Source organism: Nerophis ophidion, linkage group LG05, assembly GCF_033978795.1.
Source record: "Nerophis ophidion isolate RoL-2023_Sa linkage group LG05, RoL_Noph_v1.0, whole genome shotgun sequence".
In the NCBI taxonomy this organism is placed as follows: domain Eukaryota; kingdom Metazoa; phylum Chordata; class Actinopteri; order Syngnathiformes; family Syngnathidae; genus Nerophis; species Nerophis ophidion.
This window is the reverse complement of record NC_084615.1, coordinates 47898493-47916579: the sequence shown is the minus strand read 5'-3', so window position 1 is coordinate 47916579 and position 18087 is coordinate 47898493. Positions and strand designations below refer to the sequence as shown.

The 18087-nt window shown below is 38.6% G+C and overlaps 1 protein-coding gene across 10 annotated transcripts in view; it reads right to left on the bottom strand.

Annotated features, from left to right (window-relative positions):
- trdn (triadin) overlaps positions 1 to 16550 on the bottom strand; it is a 39166-nt gene extending 22616 nt beyond the window's left edge. For 9 of the 10 annotated variants that reach the window (XM_061901189.1, XM_061901192.1, XM_061901193.1 and 6 more), the window contains exons 1-2: positions 16174 to 16539; positions 2982 to 3171 (exon numbers count right to left, since the gene is read on the bottom strand). In XM_061901189.1, the coding sequence (XP_061757173.1) occupies positions 2982 to 3171; positions 16174 to 16275 (292 nt within the window). In that variant the 5' untranslated portion in view covers positions 16276 to 16539. Of the gene's footprint in view, positions 1 to 2981; positions 3172 to 16173 lie in introns of all 10 variants that reach the window. The other variant, XM_061901191.1, reaches the window with a different exon arrangement.
- Between the last annotated feature and the right edge of the window lie 1537 nt (positions 16551 to 18087).

Sequence of the window (18087 nt, the reverse complement as noted above, 5' to 3'; positions counted from 1 at the left end):
CACAGCCTTCTTTGTCACGTATTTTTTCCCCCGCTATCCATCCAGTAATTCAAACTGATCCAGCAGCGCAATCGAAGATTGTCTTATTTACAAAAATCAAAGAACAGAATACTCGGGGAAACAAAATAAAAGGTAGCCTGTATAAAGCCAAGGTCTACAGCAGTGGTTCTTAACCTGGGTTCGATTGAACCCTAGGGGTTCTGTGAGTCTGCCTCAGGGGTTCGGCGGAGGTCAAAACACACCCGACTCATCGTGTAAATAAAACTTCTCCCTATCGGCGTATTGCGGATATGGCAACAGCTGACTGATTTGCAGGTGTGTAATTTGTTGTAAGTTTATGCACTGTGTTGGTTTTGTTCTTTGAACAAGGGGATGTTCATGCACGGTTAATTTTGTGCACCAGTAAAAAAATATTGTAACACTTTAGTATGGGGAACATATTCACCATTAATTAGTTGCTTATTAACATGCAAATTAGTAACATATAGACTCTTAACTAGTCATTATTAAGTACTTATTAATGCCTTATCCGGCATGGCCTTAACCCTCTAACCCTGAGCCTAACCAAATAACTCTAAATTAAATCTTTATTACTTAGAATAGGTTCCCCTAATGTTCAAATAACTCTAAATTAAGTCTTTGTTACTTAGAATATGTTACCCATACTAAAGTGTTCCCAAAACATGTAACTTTGTCCTGAATATAAAAAACATTTTATTTTTCACTAAAGAAAGGTGAATGCGCAAATATCAAATGGTGGGGTTCAGTACCTAAAACAAGGTTAAGAACCACTGGTCTACAGACAGGTGAGGTCAAAGACAGTATGCTGGTATCCGAGTGCCAATCACTCGCCCAACACGCTCCTGCCCCTTATAGGCCTGCGTGGGAACTTTTCACCACCTGCAAAGGGTGCACACTGACATACACACATCAATCAGTCAAAAATAATAAAATAAACGTAGATTTAAGTATGGCTCTCTGTTTGTCTCCTACAAAAGTAATAATAGGAAGTGTTTCTTAAACGGTCAAAAGTGCAAATGAAAATACAGCTCAAGAAGCTTCTGTATGACTTTAGCGCCAGGTTTCTTCTGTTGGTTTGATATAGTCATTACTGCCACAAGTGGTGGAAGCGTGTATTGCAACGGTGTACCGCTGCGGCCCATATGGACCACAGCTGAGAAAAACATATGGCTACACTTTAGTATGGGGAACATATCCACCATAAATTAGTTGCTTATTAACATGCAAATTAGTAACATATTGGCTCTTAATTAAGTACTTGTCCATACCTTATTCTGCATGGCCTTATTATACAACCAGTAAGCCATTAACTAAGTCTTCCCTCAATAACCTCCGAATTATTGCTTATTAGTAACCCTATCACTTATATGTTACCTTAGTGTCCAAATAACTCTAAATTAAAGGCCTACTAAAATGAGATTTTCTTATTTAAACGGGGATAGCAGGTCCATTCTATGTGTCATACTTGATCATTTCGCGATATTGCCATATTTTTGCTGAAAGGATTGAGTAGAGAACATCCACAATAAAGTTCGCAACTTTCGCTGCTAAGAGAAAAGCCCTGCCTCTACCGGAAGTCGCAGATGATGACATCACATGTTTGATGGCTCCTCACATATTCACATTGTTTTTAATGGGAGCCTCCAACAAAAAGTGCTATCCGGACCGAAAAAAAGGACAATTTCCCCATTAATTTGAGCGAGGATGAAAGATTCGTGTTTGAGGATATTGATAGCGACGGACTAGAAAAAAAAAAGCAAAAACAAAAAAAAAGTAAAAAAAACAAAAAAACCCTATTGCATTGGGACGGATTCCGATGTTTTTAGACACGTTTACTAGGATAATTCTGGGAAATCCCTTCTGTTTCTATTGTGTTGATAGTGTTTTAGTGAGTTAAATAGTACCTGATAGTCGGACGGGTGTGTCCACGGGTGTTTTGACGCGCAGTGTCTCAAGGGAGTCGACGCCAGCTAAGGACGGCACAGGCTCAGCTTTTCTCCGGTGAGAACTGACTTTTTAACCACAATTTTCTCACCGAAACCTGCTGGTTGACATTTGGTAGGGATCCATGTTCTCTTGACAGCGCTCTGATCCATAGGAAAGTTTCACCTCCAGGAATTTTAAACAAGGAATCACCGTGTGTTTGTGTGTCTAAAGGCTAAAGCTTCCCAACTCCATCTTTCTACTGTGACTTCTCCATTATTTATTGAACAAATTGCAAAAGATTCAGCAACACAGATCTCCAAAATACTGTATAATTAGGCCGTTAAAGCAGACAACTTTTAGCTGTGTGTGTGCGCAGCGCTCATACTTCCTAAAAACCTGTGACGTCTTGCGTGCACGTCATCATTACACAACGTTTTGAAGACGAAACTCCCGGGAAATTTAAAACTGTAATTTAGTAAACTAAAAAGGCTGTAATGGCATGTGTTGCAATGTTAATATTTCATCATTGATATATAAACTATCAGACTGCGTGGTCGGTAGTAGTGGTTTACAGTAGGCCTTTAAGTCTGTGTTACTTAGAATATGTTACCCGTGCTAAAGTGTTACACAGTATATATTTTGTATCGTTAAACACAGATTTAGAGGGATTTGAATGCAACATTGCGGACTCCCATTAACCACATCTTGCAAGCGTTTTTTAAAATTCTATAGAATCCAAAGAAACAGCATTTGTATTCTTGTCCCTCATAATGATCGTGAATGGTAGGCAATATTCCCCCCAAAAAGTGCAGGTTTCATTATTAGTATGCACCAGCGGGGGTCTTTCCATCAATTCAGTGAGTGGCTATGTAGTAATGATGAGAATGAAAAGAACCCAGTTGAGATTAAAATGATGTCCACTTTTGAAGTCCGCTTCAAAAATGTCCGAACTGGCAATGAAAATGTGCTTATTAAATATGACATTTTAGAGAAATGGTCAGAAGATAATTATGAACATGATGTAGAATTTTTACCTGCGATGGTTTTGTAGTCGAGCAGGTCGAAGAGAACGACAGCCACGGCCGACCACGTAATGACCAACGCCACCACCAGCAGCCACGCCATGGGCGAGCTGAAGGTCAGGATGATGTCGTCCACAATTGTCTTCTTATTGGCTCTTGGTGGAGGGGCCATGCCCTCGCTGCTGCTCGTTGGCGAACAGGGCTTATAAAGTTTGAGAAAATGCAAATAAATAATCAAGCAACCAAGACATGACTCTGGACTTCCTCATATAACAATATCCCTCTAAAAAGAAAACATTGTAAACTACGACAACAATCATTGAGCACAGACCTCCAAAAGGCCCTGTCTCCAAATAGTAAAGAATCTTTTGAAATTAACAGTGAATTGTCTCTGTGGGTGTAGGCGGGGCCGTTAGCATACATATGTAGAAGTTGAGCCTCATCACCATGGCTGCTTCTGGCTAAATTGGGGCCAAAAGCAGAATGTATTTAGAACCCCGTCGTATTAAAAAATTGTAATACACTCTTTTATTATTGTGAAACGATTTCTATAGTGTTTTAATCAGTTTAATTTGGATGCATGTTTTGTGCCAAAAGGAATTAATGGGAAATAAATGGTTCAATAATTTAAGTTTTTAGTGGAAAAACCCCAGGTAAAACATAAAATTGCAAACCTTTCTTGAACAACTCCACCCTGGGATTGAATTCAGTATGACTGTCTTACAAGACAAATGATGCATGTCACTGTAGGCAATAACATGGTATTATTACTGCAGAGAGGGGTGAGGACAGCGGAAAGGATCATCAGGACTCCTCTTCCTCCTATCCAGGTGATCGCAAAAAGCCACTGCCTGAGCAGGGCTCAGAAAATCTGCAGAGACTCCTCCCACCCTCACCAAGGACTGTTTTCACTGCTGGACTCTAGAAAAATGTTCTGCAGCCTCTGTAGCAGATTGTAACAGCTTCTTCCCTCAGGCCATAATATACTTGAACACATCATAATGATCCCTTCAATTTCCCCCAAAATGGAATATAAAGACAACATAACAGGCATCCATAAACATGGATGCATATGCAAAAGTGCAATATATTTATCTGCACAGTAAGCTATTTATATCTGCACCTTATTGCTCTTCTACCCTGCACTACCATGAGTTAATGCAACACAATTTTGTTCTTATCTGTACTGTAAAGTTCAAATTTTAATGACAATAAAAAGGAAGTCTAGTCTCTGTATTTTCAGCAATGGAGCAGGAAGGGGATTGGAATATGTTTTACATAAAAGCAAAAAATAATTACTTTTGTGCAGCAGTTGTACATTCATTCACTTTCATATGCCAGTGTCAGCAGCACTGGAAGCAGGGTTGGTAAAATGCCTTGCCCAAGGACACAACACAGCTGGAATTGGACCTGGAACCCTCAATTTGCTGGCACGGCCGCTCGACCATGTGAGCCACGCTATCACTCATATGAACTGCCTTCTCATTCATTAACTGACATTTTACATGCTTATTCATGCAAAGCGGGCCCCCACACACCACGAGATATGTTCAGCCGTTTAACAAGCGTTCGTCAACGTAGCAAAAAGTATCTGAAATTTAATCAGTTTCTAATCCCATTTCTGGCATTTCCTAAAAGTATCTTCTTCAGTTTTTGCATCATGTTGTAAACTAGGGATTCTCAAACTGTGAGAATGAGTGTCATTGTTAATATCTGTGCATTGTGTGTAATGTTACAGTGGCCAAAATATTAAATATACTTTTTTGGTGTTAAAAACAAGACTCTTCCTTGATTTTAATGAATACTTATGCCTACTACGTTACTGTCTTTTAATGTTGGTCATTATGGTAGTTTTTCTGAGGTGGCACTTGGTGAAAAAAACGTTTGAGAACCACTGTTTTAAACTTTCAAATAAAACAGACCGCAGCGAAGGATATGTCCGGAAATATCTGACTGCCGATATCATCGGCCGATAAATGCTATAAAATGTAATATCAGAAAATATCCGTATCAGTTTCAAAAAGATAAATTTATGACTTTTTTAAAAAATGCCGCTGTACGGAGTGGTTTACAGACGTAGGGAGAAATATAGAGCGCCATCAAACCTTAAAGGCACTGCCTTCTCTTGCCGGCCCAATCACATAATATCTACGATTTTTCACACAAACAAGTGAATGCAAGCATACTTGGTCAACAGCCATACAGATCACACTGATGGTGGCCGTATAAACAACTTTAACACTGTTACAAATATGCACCACGCTGTGAACCCACACCGAACAAGAATGACAAAGACATTTCGGGAGAACTTCCGCACTGTAACACAACATAAATACAACAGAACAAATACGCAGAACCCCTTGCAGTACTAACTCTTCCGGGATGCAACAATATACACCCCCGCTACTCCCTACCCACCCCCACTCCTCCACACCTCAACCCTGCCCACCATTCCAAGCTGCTGTTTTGAGGCATGTTAAAAAAAATAATGCACTTTGTGACTTCACTAATAAATATGGTAGTGCCGTGTTGGCATTTTTTTCCCCATAACTTTTGGAAAACCTTGTTACATTGTTTAATGCATCTAGCGGGGCATCACAACAAAATTAGGCATAATAATGTGTTAATTTCACGACTGTATATATCGGTATCAACTGAAATCGGAATCAGTAATTAAGAGTTGGACAATATCGGAATATCGGACATCAGCAAAAAAAACATTATCGTCCATCTCCAATAAATAACATTTATCAGTCACGTCTGTAGCCACCAGAGGGTGGAAATGCGGTGAATTCAAGATGTTGGCTCAACATGAGTTACATGAAGAACAAGGCAGTGTTTGCTGTCAGGTCAAATGTTTTCTTGTGATGGTGCATGTGTGTGCGAGTGTTTGTGTGTGCGAGTGTGTGTGTGCATCCGTGTGTTAGCGTTGGGGTTGATTAAAGCATGCGGCAGCTGTTTGCTCACCATGGCGTCGGTGAATCACCCGAGCATGTGCTGCATTGTGCGGCGATGAAAATCAAAGCCACGAGGCACAGAGCTGAGCCGCGGATAAAGAAAGTGGGAGAGACGCAGATCGAGATCACCTGAGGTGATTCAAAGATTGAATTCCGTGTTTGATTTGCAGAAGCTGCTCGACAAGTCTTAATAAACTTTTCTTTTTTGTCATCCGCCACGCTTTCCTTATCTAAACATAAAGACTTTGGTGGAACATGCTCCTTAAGGTTATTAATAAGGCAGCATTGTACATACTGTATTTTATACTACACTTCAGATAATAACATATGTGGCGCCTCTGTCATGACTTTCGATCATGTCTTGTTTGGCTATGTTCTGTTGACCTTTGGACTCTTTAAGTTCCAGTTTATTTTTCACTCCCTTGTTTTGTTGCCATGGTTGTAAATTACGTTCACCTGTCTCTGATTAGTGTTCGGCCACTCACCTGCTACCCGAGCACTAATCAGAGGCATTATTTGAGCCTGCCATTGGCGGTCAAGTCGGTCTGGCGTCATTGTGTTCTTTTCATGCTCTGTCCATGCCGGTTTTTTCATGCCAAAGTCCATGCTACTCTTGTCAAGTGTTGTTGATTTATGTTCATAGTCTGTTTATGTGTTAGTTTTGTTCCTTAGCCAAGTTGTGCCTCCCCTGTGAGCGCTTTTTGTTTGTACCTCGTTTTAGTTCAAATTAAATCATGTTTTTACCTAAACGCCATGTCCCGAGTAGTCCGTCTGCCTTCCTGGGAGAATGACCCCGCAGCAAGCTGCGACCCCCCCCTCCCACCCCCATCGTGACAGCCTCATGCTTTGTGAGACATGCTAGCTACATGTAATCAATGATCAGTTACTTTTTGGCAAAGACGATTTGCTTGATGGTGGCCAGGTTTTTCTACCAGCTAGGGATGCATAAACTATAGATTTTCAATCACAAGTTTGGCTGGCACGATTAAATGAAGGCGACAGCGTCTTGTCTTGAAGCCAGGGTAAGCGGCAATTGCCCATGCCAGAGGCCATTGTGTTTGCGAACAGAGCCCCGTGACCTACCAGACTGCGTTAGGGTTAGAGTTAGGGCCGGAGGTCAGCAACCCGCGGCTCTGTAGTACCTCCGTAGTGGCTCCCTGGGGCATTTTAAAAAAAGGATTGAAAATGGAAAAACATATTTTTTTTGTTTTAGAGTGTTTTTTTGTTTGAGGAAAAACATGACACAAACATTCCCATTTGTCAGAAAGCCCACTGTTAAACATGTTTGTGTGTATGCTTCACTGATGAGAGTATTTGGTGAACATCGTTTTTTCCTACTAATTTTGGCGGTTCTTGAACTCACCATAGTATGGACTGTGACACAACAGTTTGTTTACATTTAAAATCATTATGTCCACCAACAGTTTTATGCTGTGCGTGAATGTACAAAGGTGCGCTTTCTTGACTTGTCGCGGTGCTAATCAGACATTTTTGGTCAGTGCAGAACTGCAAGCTAATCAATGCTAACATGCTATTTGGGCTCGTTGTATGTACATATCATTATGTGTCATTTCTAAGTATATTTGAGCTCATTTAATATCCTTCACTTTTATCCTATTTGTATATAATTTAGTTTTGCATGTCTCATGACATATTATATGTATGTAATATTGGCTGTTTGCTTACCATGTTGTTCTAGACCACAACAAACATAAGCAACATTTCTGTTAAAAAATATTTTCTTAAGCCTGCGACGCATAGTCATTTTGATAGTAGGCTATTATAGCTAATATAGACACTTATGTCATGTGTTGCCTTCATTATAAGACTTATACACCGCTTTTCATTTTTAGTGGCTCCAGACAGATTTTTTATTTTTTTATTTATTTTTTTATTTGTATTTTTGGTCCAAAATGGCTCTTTCAAAGTTTTGGGTTGCTGACCCCTGGGTTAGGATAACTTGCCGGCCAACATTGACATTGACAAACTGTTTTTTTTTTCCTATAGGTCTCAACAAACCGCAATAGTATATAAATAGAGCTAAAGGCATCATGTAGCACACCAAAGCTTGTCTTAAAATTATTGTATAACATATATTAAGCCTTTTTATCATTTCATTACAAATAACATGACAATGTCACGATCACATCATTCATTATGTTATGTTATTTATGTTTGAACAATGCACAAGTCCCCAGCTAGGTGGCAGCAGCTCATAACACATAATAAAATCAATATATATAAAAAAGTTAAAAAGTTAAAGTACCAATGATTGTCAAACACACATTAGGTGTGGTGAAATTTGTCCTCTGCATTTGACCCATCACCCTTCATCACCCCCTGGGAGGTGAGGGGAGCAGTGGGGAGCAGTGGGCAGCAGCGGTGCCACGCCAGGGAATAATTTTTGGGGTGATTTAACCCCCAATTCCAACCCTTGATGCTGAGTGCCAAGCAGGGAAGTAATGGGTCCCATTTTTATAGTCTTTGGTATGATTCGGCCAGGGTTTGAGCTCACAACCTACCGACGTCAGGGCGGACACCCTCACCACTAGGCCACTGAGTTAATAGATAGATAGATAGATAGATAGATAGATAGATAGATAGATTAATAATACTTTAGTGATTTATAGTACTTCATTGATTTGGAATCTAAATTTGGGGGGCATGAAGAGAACTTACTGGTTTATAGAAACATGTGACTGAATATGTTCACACAGAGTCACTATTGTTTGCAGCCCTGTGACAAATCATTTGGCTTTAGGCTTTATAGTACAAAGATTTGACCTTTTAACTGGCTGCATTGCTAACAAATCTCAATCAATGGAACGTGTTTGCAGCCTCGCTACATGTGTGTATGCTATATAAAAGCTGCACATCGATCCAGCGGTGCTCCACAGCCGCCGTATCGACCTGCTGCAGGTGAAAGAGGCGTGACGAGCTCCTTTAGGATGTACCAGAAAAGGCCATCAGGCGCTTGTCAGTCTCCAAAAGTCTGACATGGTCCAACTCTTGCACTTTTTAATGAGCGAATGACGACGACCACCTGCTGGCACACAACTGCTGGCTGCAGAATTAAACAAGATTCAACTGCAGACTATTTACTGAGGCTGTGGTAAATAATACACCAATGTTAAATGGGAACTGCACTTTTTAATTTTATTTTGCTTATCTTTTACAATGATATATATATATATATATATATATATATATATATATATATATATATATATATATATATATATATATATACTCCAGCAAAAGTCATGTGGTGACATCAATTATGGTATTTTGAGAGGTAATCATTGAAATTGGAGATCACTGACAGCATAGGTGGGAAACACACGGCCCGCCACTGGGTGATTGGTATTGTATCGGCTGAAATGTGAAAGGTACCATCCCATATACATTTTCATATATACAGGTATCTACACACGTGTGTATATATATATATATATATATATATATGTATATATATATATATATATATATATATATATATATATATATATATATATATATATATATGTATGTATATATATATATATATATATATATATATATATATATATATATATATATATATATATATATATATATATATATCTCAATCAATGTTTACTTATATAGCCCTAAATCACTAGTGTCTCAAAGGGCTGCACAACCACAACACAAACCACTACCACATCCTCGGTAGGCCCACATAAGGGCAAGGAAAACTCACACCCAGTGTGGGACGTCGGTGACGATGACTATGAGAACCTTGGAAAGGACGAAAGCAATGGATTTCGAGCGGGTCTAACATGATACTGTGAAAGTTCAATCGATATTGGATCCAACACAGTCGCGAGAGTCCAGTCCAAAGCGGATCCAACACAGCAGCGAGAGTCCCGCTCACAGCGGAGCCAGCAGGAAACCATCCCAAGCGGAGGCGGATCAGCAGCGCAGAGATGTCCCCAGCCGATACACAGGCAAGCAGTACATGGCCACCGGATCGGACCGGACCCACTCCACAAGGGAGAATGGGACATAGGAGAACAAGAAAAGAAACGGCAGATCAACTGGTCTAAAAAGGGAGTCTATTTAAAGGCTAGAGTATACAAATGAGTTTTAAGGTGAGACTTAAATGCTTCTACTGAGGTGGCATCTCCAACTGTTACCGGGAGGGCATTCCAGAGTACTGGAGCCTGAAATGAAAACGCTCTATAGCCTGCAGACTTTTTTTGGGCTTTGGGAATCACTAATAAGCCGGAGTCCTTTGAACGCAGATTTCTTGCCGGGACATATGGTACAATACAATCAGCAAGATAGGATGGAGCTAGACCGTGTAGTATTTTATACGTAAGTAGTAAAACCTTAAAGTCACATCTTAAGTGCACAGGAAGCCAGTGCAGGTGAGCCAGTACAGGCGTAATGTGATCAAACTTTCTTTTTCTTGTCAAAAGTCTAGCAGCCGCATTTTGTACCAACTGTAATCTTTTAATGCTAGACATGGAGGGACCCGAAAATAATACGTTACAGTAGTCGAGGCGAGACGTAACAAACGCATGGATAATGATCTCAGCATCTTTAGTGGACAGAATGGAGCGAATTTTAGCGATATTACGGAGATGAAAGAAGGCCGTTTTAGTAACGCTTTAAATGTGTGACTCAAAGGAGAGAGTTGTTTCGAAGATAATACCCAGATTCTTTACCGTGTCGCCTTGTTTAATTGTTTGGTTGTCAAATGTTAGAGTTGTATTATAAAATAGAGGTCGGTGTCTAGCAGGACCGATAATCAGCATTTCCGTTTTTTTGGCGTTGAGTTGCAAAAAGTTAGCGGACATCCATTGTTTAATTTCATTTAGACATGCCTCCAGCTGACTACAATCCGGCGTGTTGGTCAGCTTTAGGGGCATGTAGAGTTGGGTGTCATCAGCATAACAGTGAAAGCTAACACCAAATTTGCGTATGATGTCACCTAGCGGCAGCATGTAGTTGCTGAAGAGTGCAGGGCCAAGGACCGAACCCTGGGGAACTCCACACGTTACATTAACGTAGTCCGAGGTCACATTGTTATGGGAGACGCACTGCATCCTATCAGTAAGATAAGAGTTAAACCAAGACAGGGCTAAGTCTGACATACCAATTCGTGTTTTGATACATTCTAATAAAATATTATGATCGACTGGAACGAAAGCAGCGCTAAGATCGAGGAGCAGCAACATAGATGACGCATCAGAATCCATCGTTAGCAATAGATCATTAGTCATTTTTGCGAGGGCTGTCTCCGTAGAGTAATTTGCCCTGAAACTGGATTGAAAGGTTTCACATGGATTGTTAGACGCTAGGTGTTCATTTAACTGCTCCGCAACAATTTTTTCGAGGATATTTGAAATAAAGGGAACGTAGTAGTTTACCATGAGGTCAGGATCGAGGTTAGGTCTTTTAAGAAGAGGATGAATAACCGCTTTTTTGAATGCTAGGGGAACAGTGCCCGAGGAAAGTGATAAGTTTACAATATTTAGCACTGATGGACCTAATAATACAAAGAGCTCCTTGATAAGTTTCCCAAGAAGAGGGTCAAGTAAACATGTTGTTTGTTTCATTCCATTTACACGTTGTAACAATTCCTCTAATGTTATTTCCTCAAAATGACAGAAACTATTTTGGAGGGCAGTATCCGCCGTATATACCATCGTATCAGTGTTAATAGAACCCAGTTGTAGCTGGGACGCATTGTCTTTAATCTCCTTTCTAATGACTTCAATTTTCTTATTAAAGAATTGCATAAAGTCATCAGCTGAGTGGGTGGAGCTACTGGAAGGGGTCCCTTGTTGGGTTAGCGATGCTACTGTACTAAACAAAAATTTAGGATCGTTTTTATTACGGAGGATGAGATTTGAGTAATATTTAGCTTTAGCTAAGGTAAGCATGCGTTTATAAGTTATTAAACTATCACTCCTTGCTTGATGGTGCACCTCAAGTTTAGTCGTACGCCATTTGCGTTCCAGCTTTCTACATAATAATTTCTGAGCTATAGTTTCTTCTGTAAACCACGGGGTACGCTTTTTTGGAGCCTTTTTTAACTTTAGCGGTGCTATGTTATCAATAGGCGTCGTTAAGTTGTTAGTGAGGTTATCAATAGAGCCCACATACTTTGGGAATGGTGCCATTACCGAGGGCAGTAGGTCAGCAAGATATATATATATACATATATATATATATATATATATATATATATATATATATATATATATATATATATATATATATATATATATATATATATATATACACACGTGTGTAGATACCTGTATATATGTAAATGTATATGGGATGGTACCTTTCACATTTCAGTTAGTGAGGTTATCAATAGAGCCCACATACTTTGGGAATGGTGCCATTACCGAGGGCAGTAGGTCAGCAAGATATATATATATATATACATATATATATATATATATATATATATATATATATATATATATATATATACATATATATATATATATATATATATATATATACTGTATATATATATATATATATATATATATATATATATATATATATATATATATATATATATATATACATAATATCAAATCAACTTTATTTATAGAGCACATTTAAGATTTACCACTGGGGTAGCCAAATTGCTGCACAATGGGCAGGTTAAAAGATAATACAAGAACTGAGCAGACACAACACAACACAAACAGAACATGATAAAACAAAATAGAAAAAATAAAACAGGTTCACAGCCGGTGTATTATGGGGAGCCATTGTAGGATGGATATCACTCAGTGTTAAAAACCATGGAATAAAAGTATGTTTTTAAGAGAGATTTGGAAACAGGAAGAGGAGGCTTGTCCAACACTCAGAGGTAGGTCATTCCAGAGCTTAGGAGCAGCAGCGGCGATAGCTCTGTCACCTCTAAACTTCATGTATATATACAAACCCCGTTTCCATTTGAGTTGGGAAATTGTGTTGGATGTAAATATAAACGGAATACAATGATTTGCAAATCATTTTCAACCCATATTCAATAGAATGCACTACAAAGACAAGATATTTGATGTTCAAACTCATAAACTTTATTTTTTTTTGCAAATAATATTTAACTTAGAATTTCATGGCTGCAACATGTGCCAAAGTAGTTGGGAAAGGACATGTTCACCACTGTGTTACATCACCCTTTCTTTTAACAACACTCAATAAACAATTGGGAACTGAGGAAACTAATTGTTGAAGCTTTGAAGGTGGAATTCTTTCCCATTCTTGTTTTATGTTGAGCTTCAGTCTTTCAACAGTCCGGGTTCTCCGCTGTCGTATTTTACTTTTCATAATGCGCCACACATTTTCGATGGAAGACAGGTCTGGACTGCAGGCGGGCCAGGAAAGTACCTGCACTCTTTTTTTACGAAGCCACGCTGTTGGGGCGTCCATGATAACGTTGCTTGGATGACAACATATGTTGCTCCAAAACCTGTATGGACCATTCAGCATTAAGGGTGCCTTCACAGATGTGTAAGTTACCCATGCCTTGGGCACTAATACACCCCCATTACATCACAGAGGCTGGCTTTTGAACTTTGCGCCTAAAACAATCTGAATAGTTATTTTCCTCTTTGTTCTGGAGGACACCACGTCCTCTGTTTCCAAATATAATTTGAAATGTGGACTTGTCAGACCACAGAACACCTTTCCACTATGCATCAGTCCATGCAGTGATTTCTCCAGATTCTCTGAACTTTTTGATGATTTTACGGACCGTAGATGGTAAATTTCCCTAAATTCCTCGCAATATCTCATTGAGAAATGTTGTTCTAAAACTGTTCGACAATTTGCTTACAAAGTGGTGACCCTCACCCATCCTTGTTTGTGAATTACTTAGCATTTCATGTACGCTGCTTTCATACCCAATCATGGCACCCAACTGTTCCCAATTAGCCTGCACACCTGTGGGATGTTCCATATAAGTGTTTGTTGAGCATTCCTCAACTTTATCAGTATTTATTGCCACCTTTTCCAACTTCTTTGTCATGTGTTGCTGGCATCAAATTCTAAAGTTAATGATTATTTGCAAACAAAAAATGTTTATCAGTTTGAACATCAAATTTGTTGTCTTTGTAGCATATTCAACTGAATATGGGTTGAAAATGATTTGCAAATCATTGTATTCCGTTTATATTTAAATCTAACACAATTTCCCAACCCACATGGAAACGGTATTTGTATATATATATATATATATATATATATATACACACACAGCCACACATACATACTTACATTTACACACAAACACTTTTTCTCTCAATGTGGCCCCCAGAGTCAAAATAATCGCATATATTTTGTTCCTTGATGCTACATCTAGCTATCATGCTAACTGTCAGCATTTCAGTTCAGTTTCGGCTTTTTAGCATTCACATGCAATTTTTACTGACATATTTAGTTAGTTTGTATAGCACCAGAGACAACTTTTCATTCAATAGCAAGAGAAAGTGTTGTGTAAAAGTGTAACATTTGAGTCCCTGTGGTGCACACCATCTTTCTGGTGTCACTGTCCTGCATTGAAAAGTTTGCTATTGTCAAAATGCAGCAAAATGAATTTCCTGCCACATCATTTTGGTGTACTTCTCCATTTTATTAAAGGGGAACATTATCACAATTTCAGAAGGGTTAAAACCAATAACAATCGGGTTCCCAGTGACTTATTTAATTTTTCAAAGTTTTTTTCAAAGTTTTACCCATCATGGAATATCCCGAAAAAAGGCTTTAAAGTGCCTGATTTTCGCTATCTTTAAATCCATCGTCCATTTTCCTGTGACGTCATTTAGTGATGCCAACATGGCGGATAGCACAGCAAGATATAGCGACAGATTCAGACTCGGATTTCAGCAGTTTAAGCGATTCAACAGATTACGCATGTATTGAAACAGATGGTTGGAGTATGGAGGCAGATAGCGAAAACAAAATTGAAGAAGAAACTGAAGCTATTGAGCGAATAGCTATTGACGCTATTCGGTGATCGCCTTCGATTGAGTGTCGCAGGATGTTCATACATCTCTGTGCCATGTCTGCCTTAGCATCGCCGGTAAAATGTGCGGACCAAACGATCGGGACTTTCGCATCTTGTGACACAGGAGCACCTTTAATCCGTCGATTGGTAAGTGTTTGTTTGGCATTAAATGTGGGTGGAGAGAAAGGCTGGATGCAAATATAGCTACAAATGTACATACAGCTAGCCTAAATAGCATGTTAGCATCGATTAGCTGGCAGTCATGCCGTGAACAAATATGTCTGATTAGCACATAAGTCAACAACATCAACAAAACTCACCTTTGTGAGTTAGTTGACTTTATCGTTGGAAATGCATCTGCAGGATATCCATACATCTCTGTGCCATGTCTGCCTTAGCATCGCCGGTAAAATGTGCAGACCAAACGATCAGGACTTTCGCATCTTGTGACACTGGAGCAACTTAAATCTGTCGATTGGTAAGTGTTTGTTTGGCATTAAATGTGGGTGGAGAGAAAGGCTGGATTCAAATATAGCTATAAATGTACATACAGCTAGCCTGAATGGCATGTTAGCATCGATTAGCATGCCGTGCTAATCGAAGCACACTTCACGTAAATCAACTTGAATCCGTCTCTGAACGTGTTGTTACACCCTCCGACAACACACCGACGAGGCATGATGTCTCCAAGGTACGGAAAAACAGTCGAAACAACTGAAAAAAACAGAGCTGATTAGACTCGATGTTTATAATGTGTTTGAGAAAATGGCAGACTGACTACCTAGGTGACGTCACAACGTGATATAATAGAAAGGCGTTTAATTCGCCAAAATTCACACATTTAGAGTTTGGAAATCGGTTAAAAACATATATGGTCTTTTTTCTGCAACATCAAGGTATATATTGACATTATCACCAGACATAGGTGTGGTGATAATGTTCCCCTTTAAGTTCTTTTTGTGTCAGCTCGAGTTCAGCTAAACTGCAAATGATTGTTCCCCAAACAGATCTATTTATATAAATATTAATAATCATAATCATAAACCTGGATGCTTATGCAACAGTGCAATATATTTATCTGTACAGTAATCTATTTATTTATATCTGCACCTGATTGCTTTTTTATCCTGCACTACCATGAGCTAATGCAACGAAATTTCGTTCTTATTTGTACTGTAAAGTTCAAATTTGATTGACAATAAAAAGGAATTCTAAGTCTAAGTCTAATTTATTTTTACTCTACCTTGGACTTGTTGGACTTGCAGCTGGCTTGGCTTGCCATCCTTCTCTTCAAAGGCTCAGGAAGCACAGAGTTACCATAGAAACAAGCATATAAGTCCTTCATCAAATCCTTTCTTGCGGTGCTGGAAAAAATGGCTGACACCAGGCAGCCCAAAATAAGTTGAACTGGATCACAACTGTTCCAAAAAAGACCACCAACTTTGCAAGACAAAACAATGACAACAAAAAAGCAAAACAATTATTTAGATTGTCCTCAATCTTTACCCAAGTGTTCGTTTCACTTCAAGCAGCGCTTGCTGGTTTCACTTGGTAGCTGCGGAGAGGAGGGGTCACCCTTTCAGTCGTCCGACCCCATCCCCCACTAACCCCTCCTTGTCAACGTCCAAAATAGAGACACCAAACTGGGGGGGGGTTGGAAGCAAGATGAAGTGGTGGAAAGGTAAAATAAATACTAATGGTAATTAATCATCTTACAAGCAGAAAGACGATTAATTAGCAAACTACTTTCGAAGATCATGTAAAGCAGGTGTGTGTCAAACGTACAGCCCGAAGGCCGGATCAAGTTTGCTAAGCATAAAAATTAACCTGAAATTTCTGAATGAAAGAAACAGCCACTGGATGTCGCAATAGCAATTCTTTGTATATTTGTAGATGATGCTAAATATGTACAAAATAAACCACATGATGTTAGTAAATCAGTCGAGGAAAATTATCAAACTACATAAATAACATACTGTAATTTTATTTTATTTTCATCTTGATGCATTGAAAATTAACACCAAATGAGTTGACTGGTGAACATTATCACATCATTTATTCCAAAAATATAAATAACGACAAGTAAAGATAGAATACTATTAATTTCAACATGCAAGTGTAAAAACAATGACAGTATGATTTGTACAATTTCAGAATGTGCTTGTTCTATTTTTAAACAAAGAACATAATCTGAAGTTGTCTTTATTTTTGATTGTTGTGCCTTGATTTTACCAGTCCAGCCCACTTGGGAGTACATTTTTCTCCATATGGCCCCCGATCTAAAATGAGTTTGACACCTCTGATGTAAAGGCTGACATTTGCTCTTGCATCTCGCAGCTTGTGTCCCCTCTCACGGCATCTTCATGAGATATGGCTACCGAATTTCTACTTTTATAGGTATTGAACAATTTCTACTTTTATAGGTGTTGAACAATTTTTTTTTTATAGGTATTGAACAATTTCTGTCGGTACAACCGGTTGCCGATTCATATACAATCCACGGAGCCCCTAAAGCAGGGGCAGGGAACCTATGGCTCTAGAGCCAGATGTGGCTCTTTTGATGACTTCACCTGGCTCTCAGATAAATCTTGTCAAAATGCGGCCCGCGGGTAATTTTTTATCGACCCACGGCACATTTTAAGAATACAATTAAAAAAAAAATTAAAAACATAAAAAGTGGTATAAAAGAGCAAACAAATGAAATGTAACAAGAAATTGTTGCAATGCTTACTCTTATAACACAAAGCTGCCATGCAGGCTGTTTCTTTCTTTAAAAAATAATAATGAATCAAAATCAATGTCATTTTGAATTATTGACCTATTCAAGGCTTTGTTTACACTTTGAGATATTTTTGGGGGAAAATGTTGCATATTTTGTGTTTTACCATATAAAAAACTGAGCTGTTTTTTTTTTTTTAAAGAAGGGCTTAAAACAAACAAACAAAACATAAACAACAATAAAACTTAAAATTGACGGATATATCTGAAGTTGATCTCGAGATTATTGTGCTAAAAGTAAACAGTAAAAAAAATGTACAATTTATTTTTTAACACTTTGATGAGTAGGACACTTTTGGATCCCCAATTATCTTAGTGTGGTTTGTTTTTAGGTGTCATTGCTCAAAAAATAATGATGAATCAAAATCCAAAATTAAGG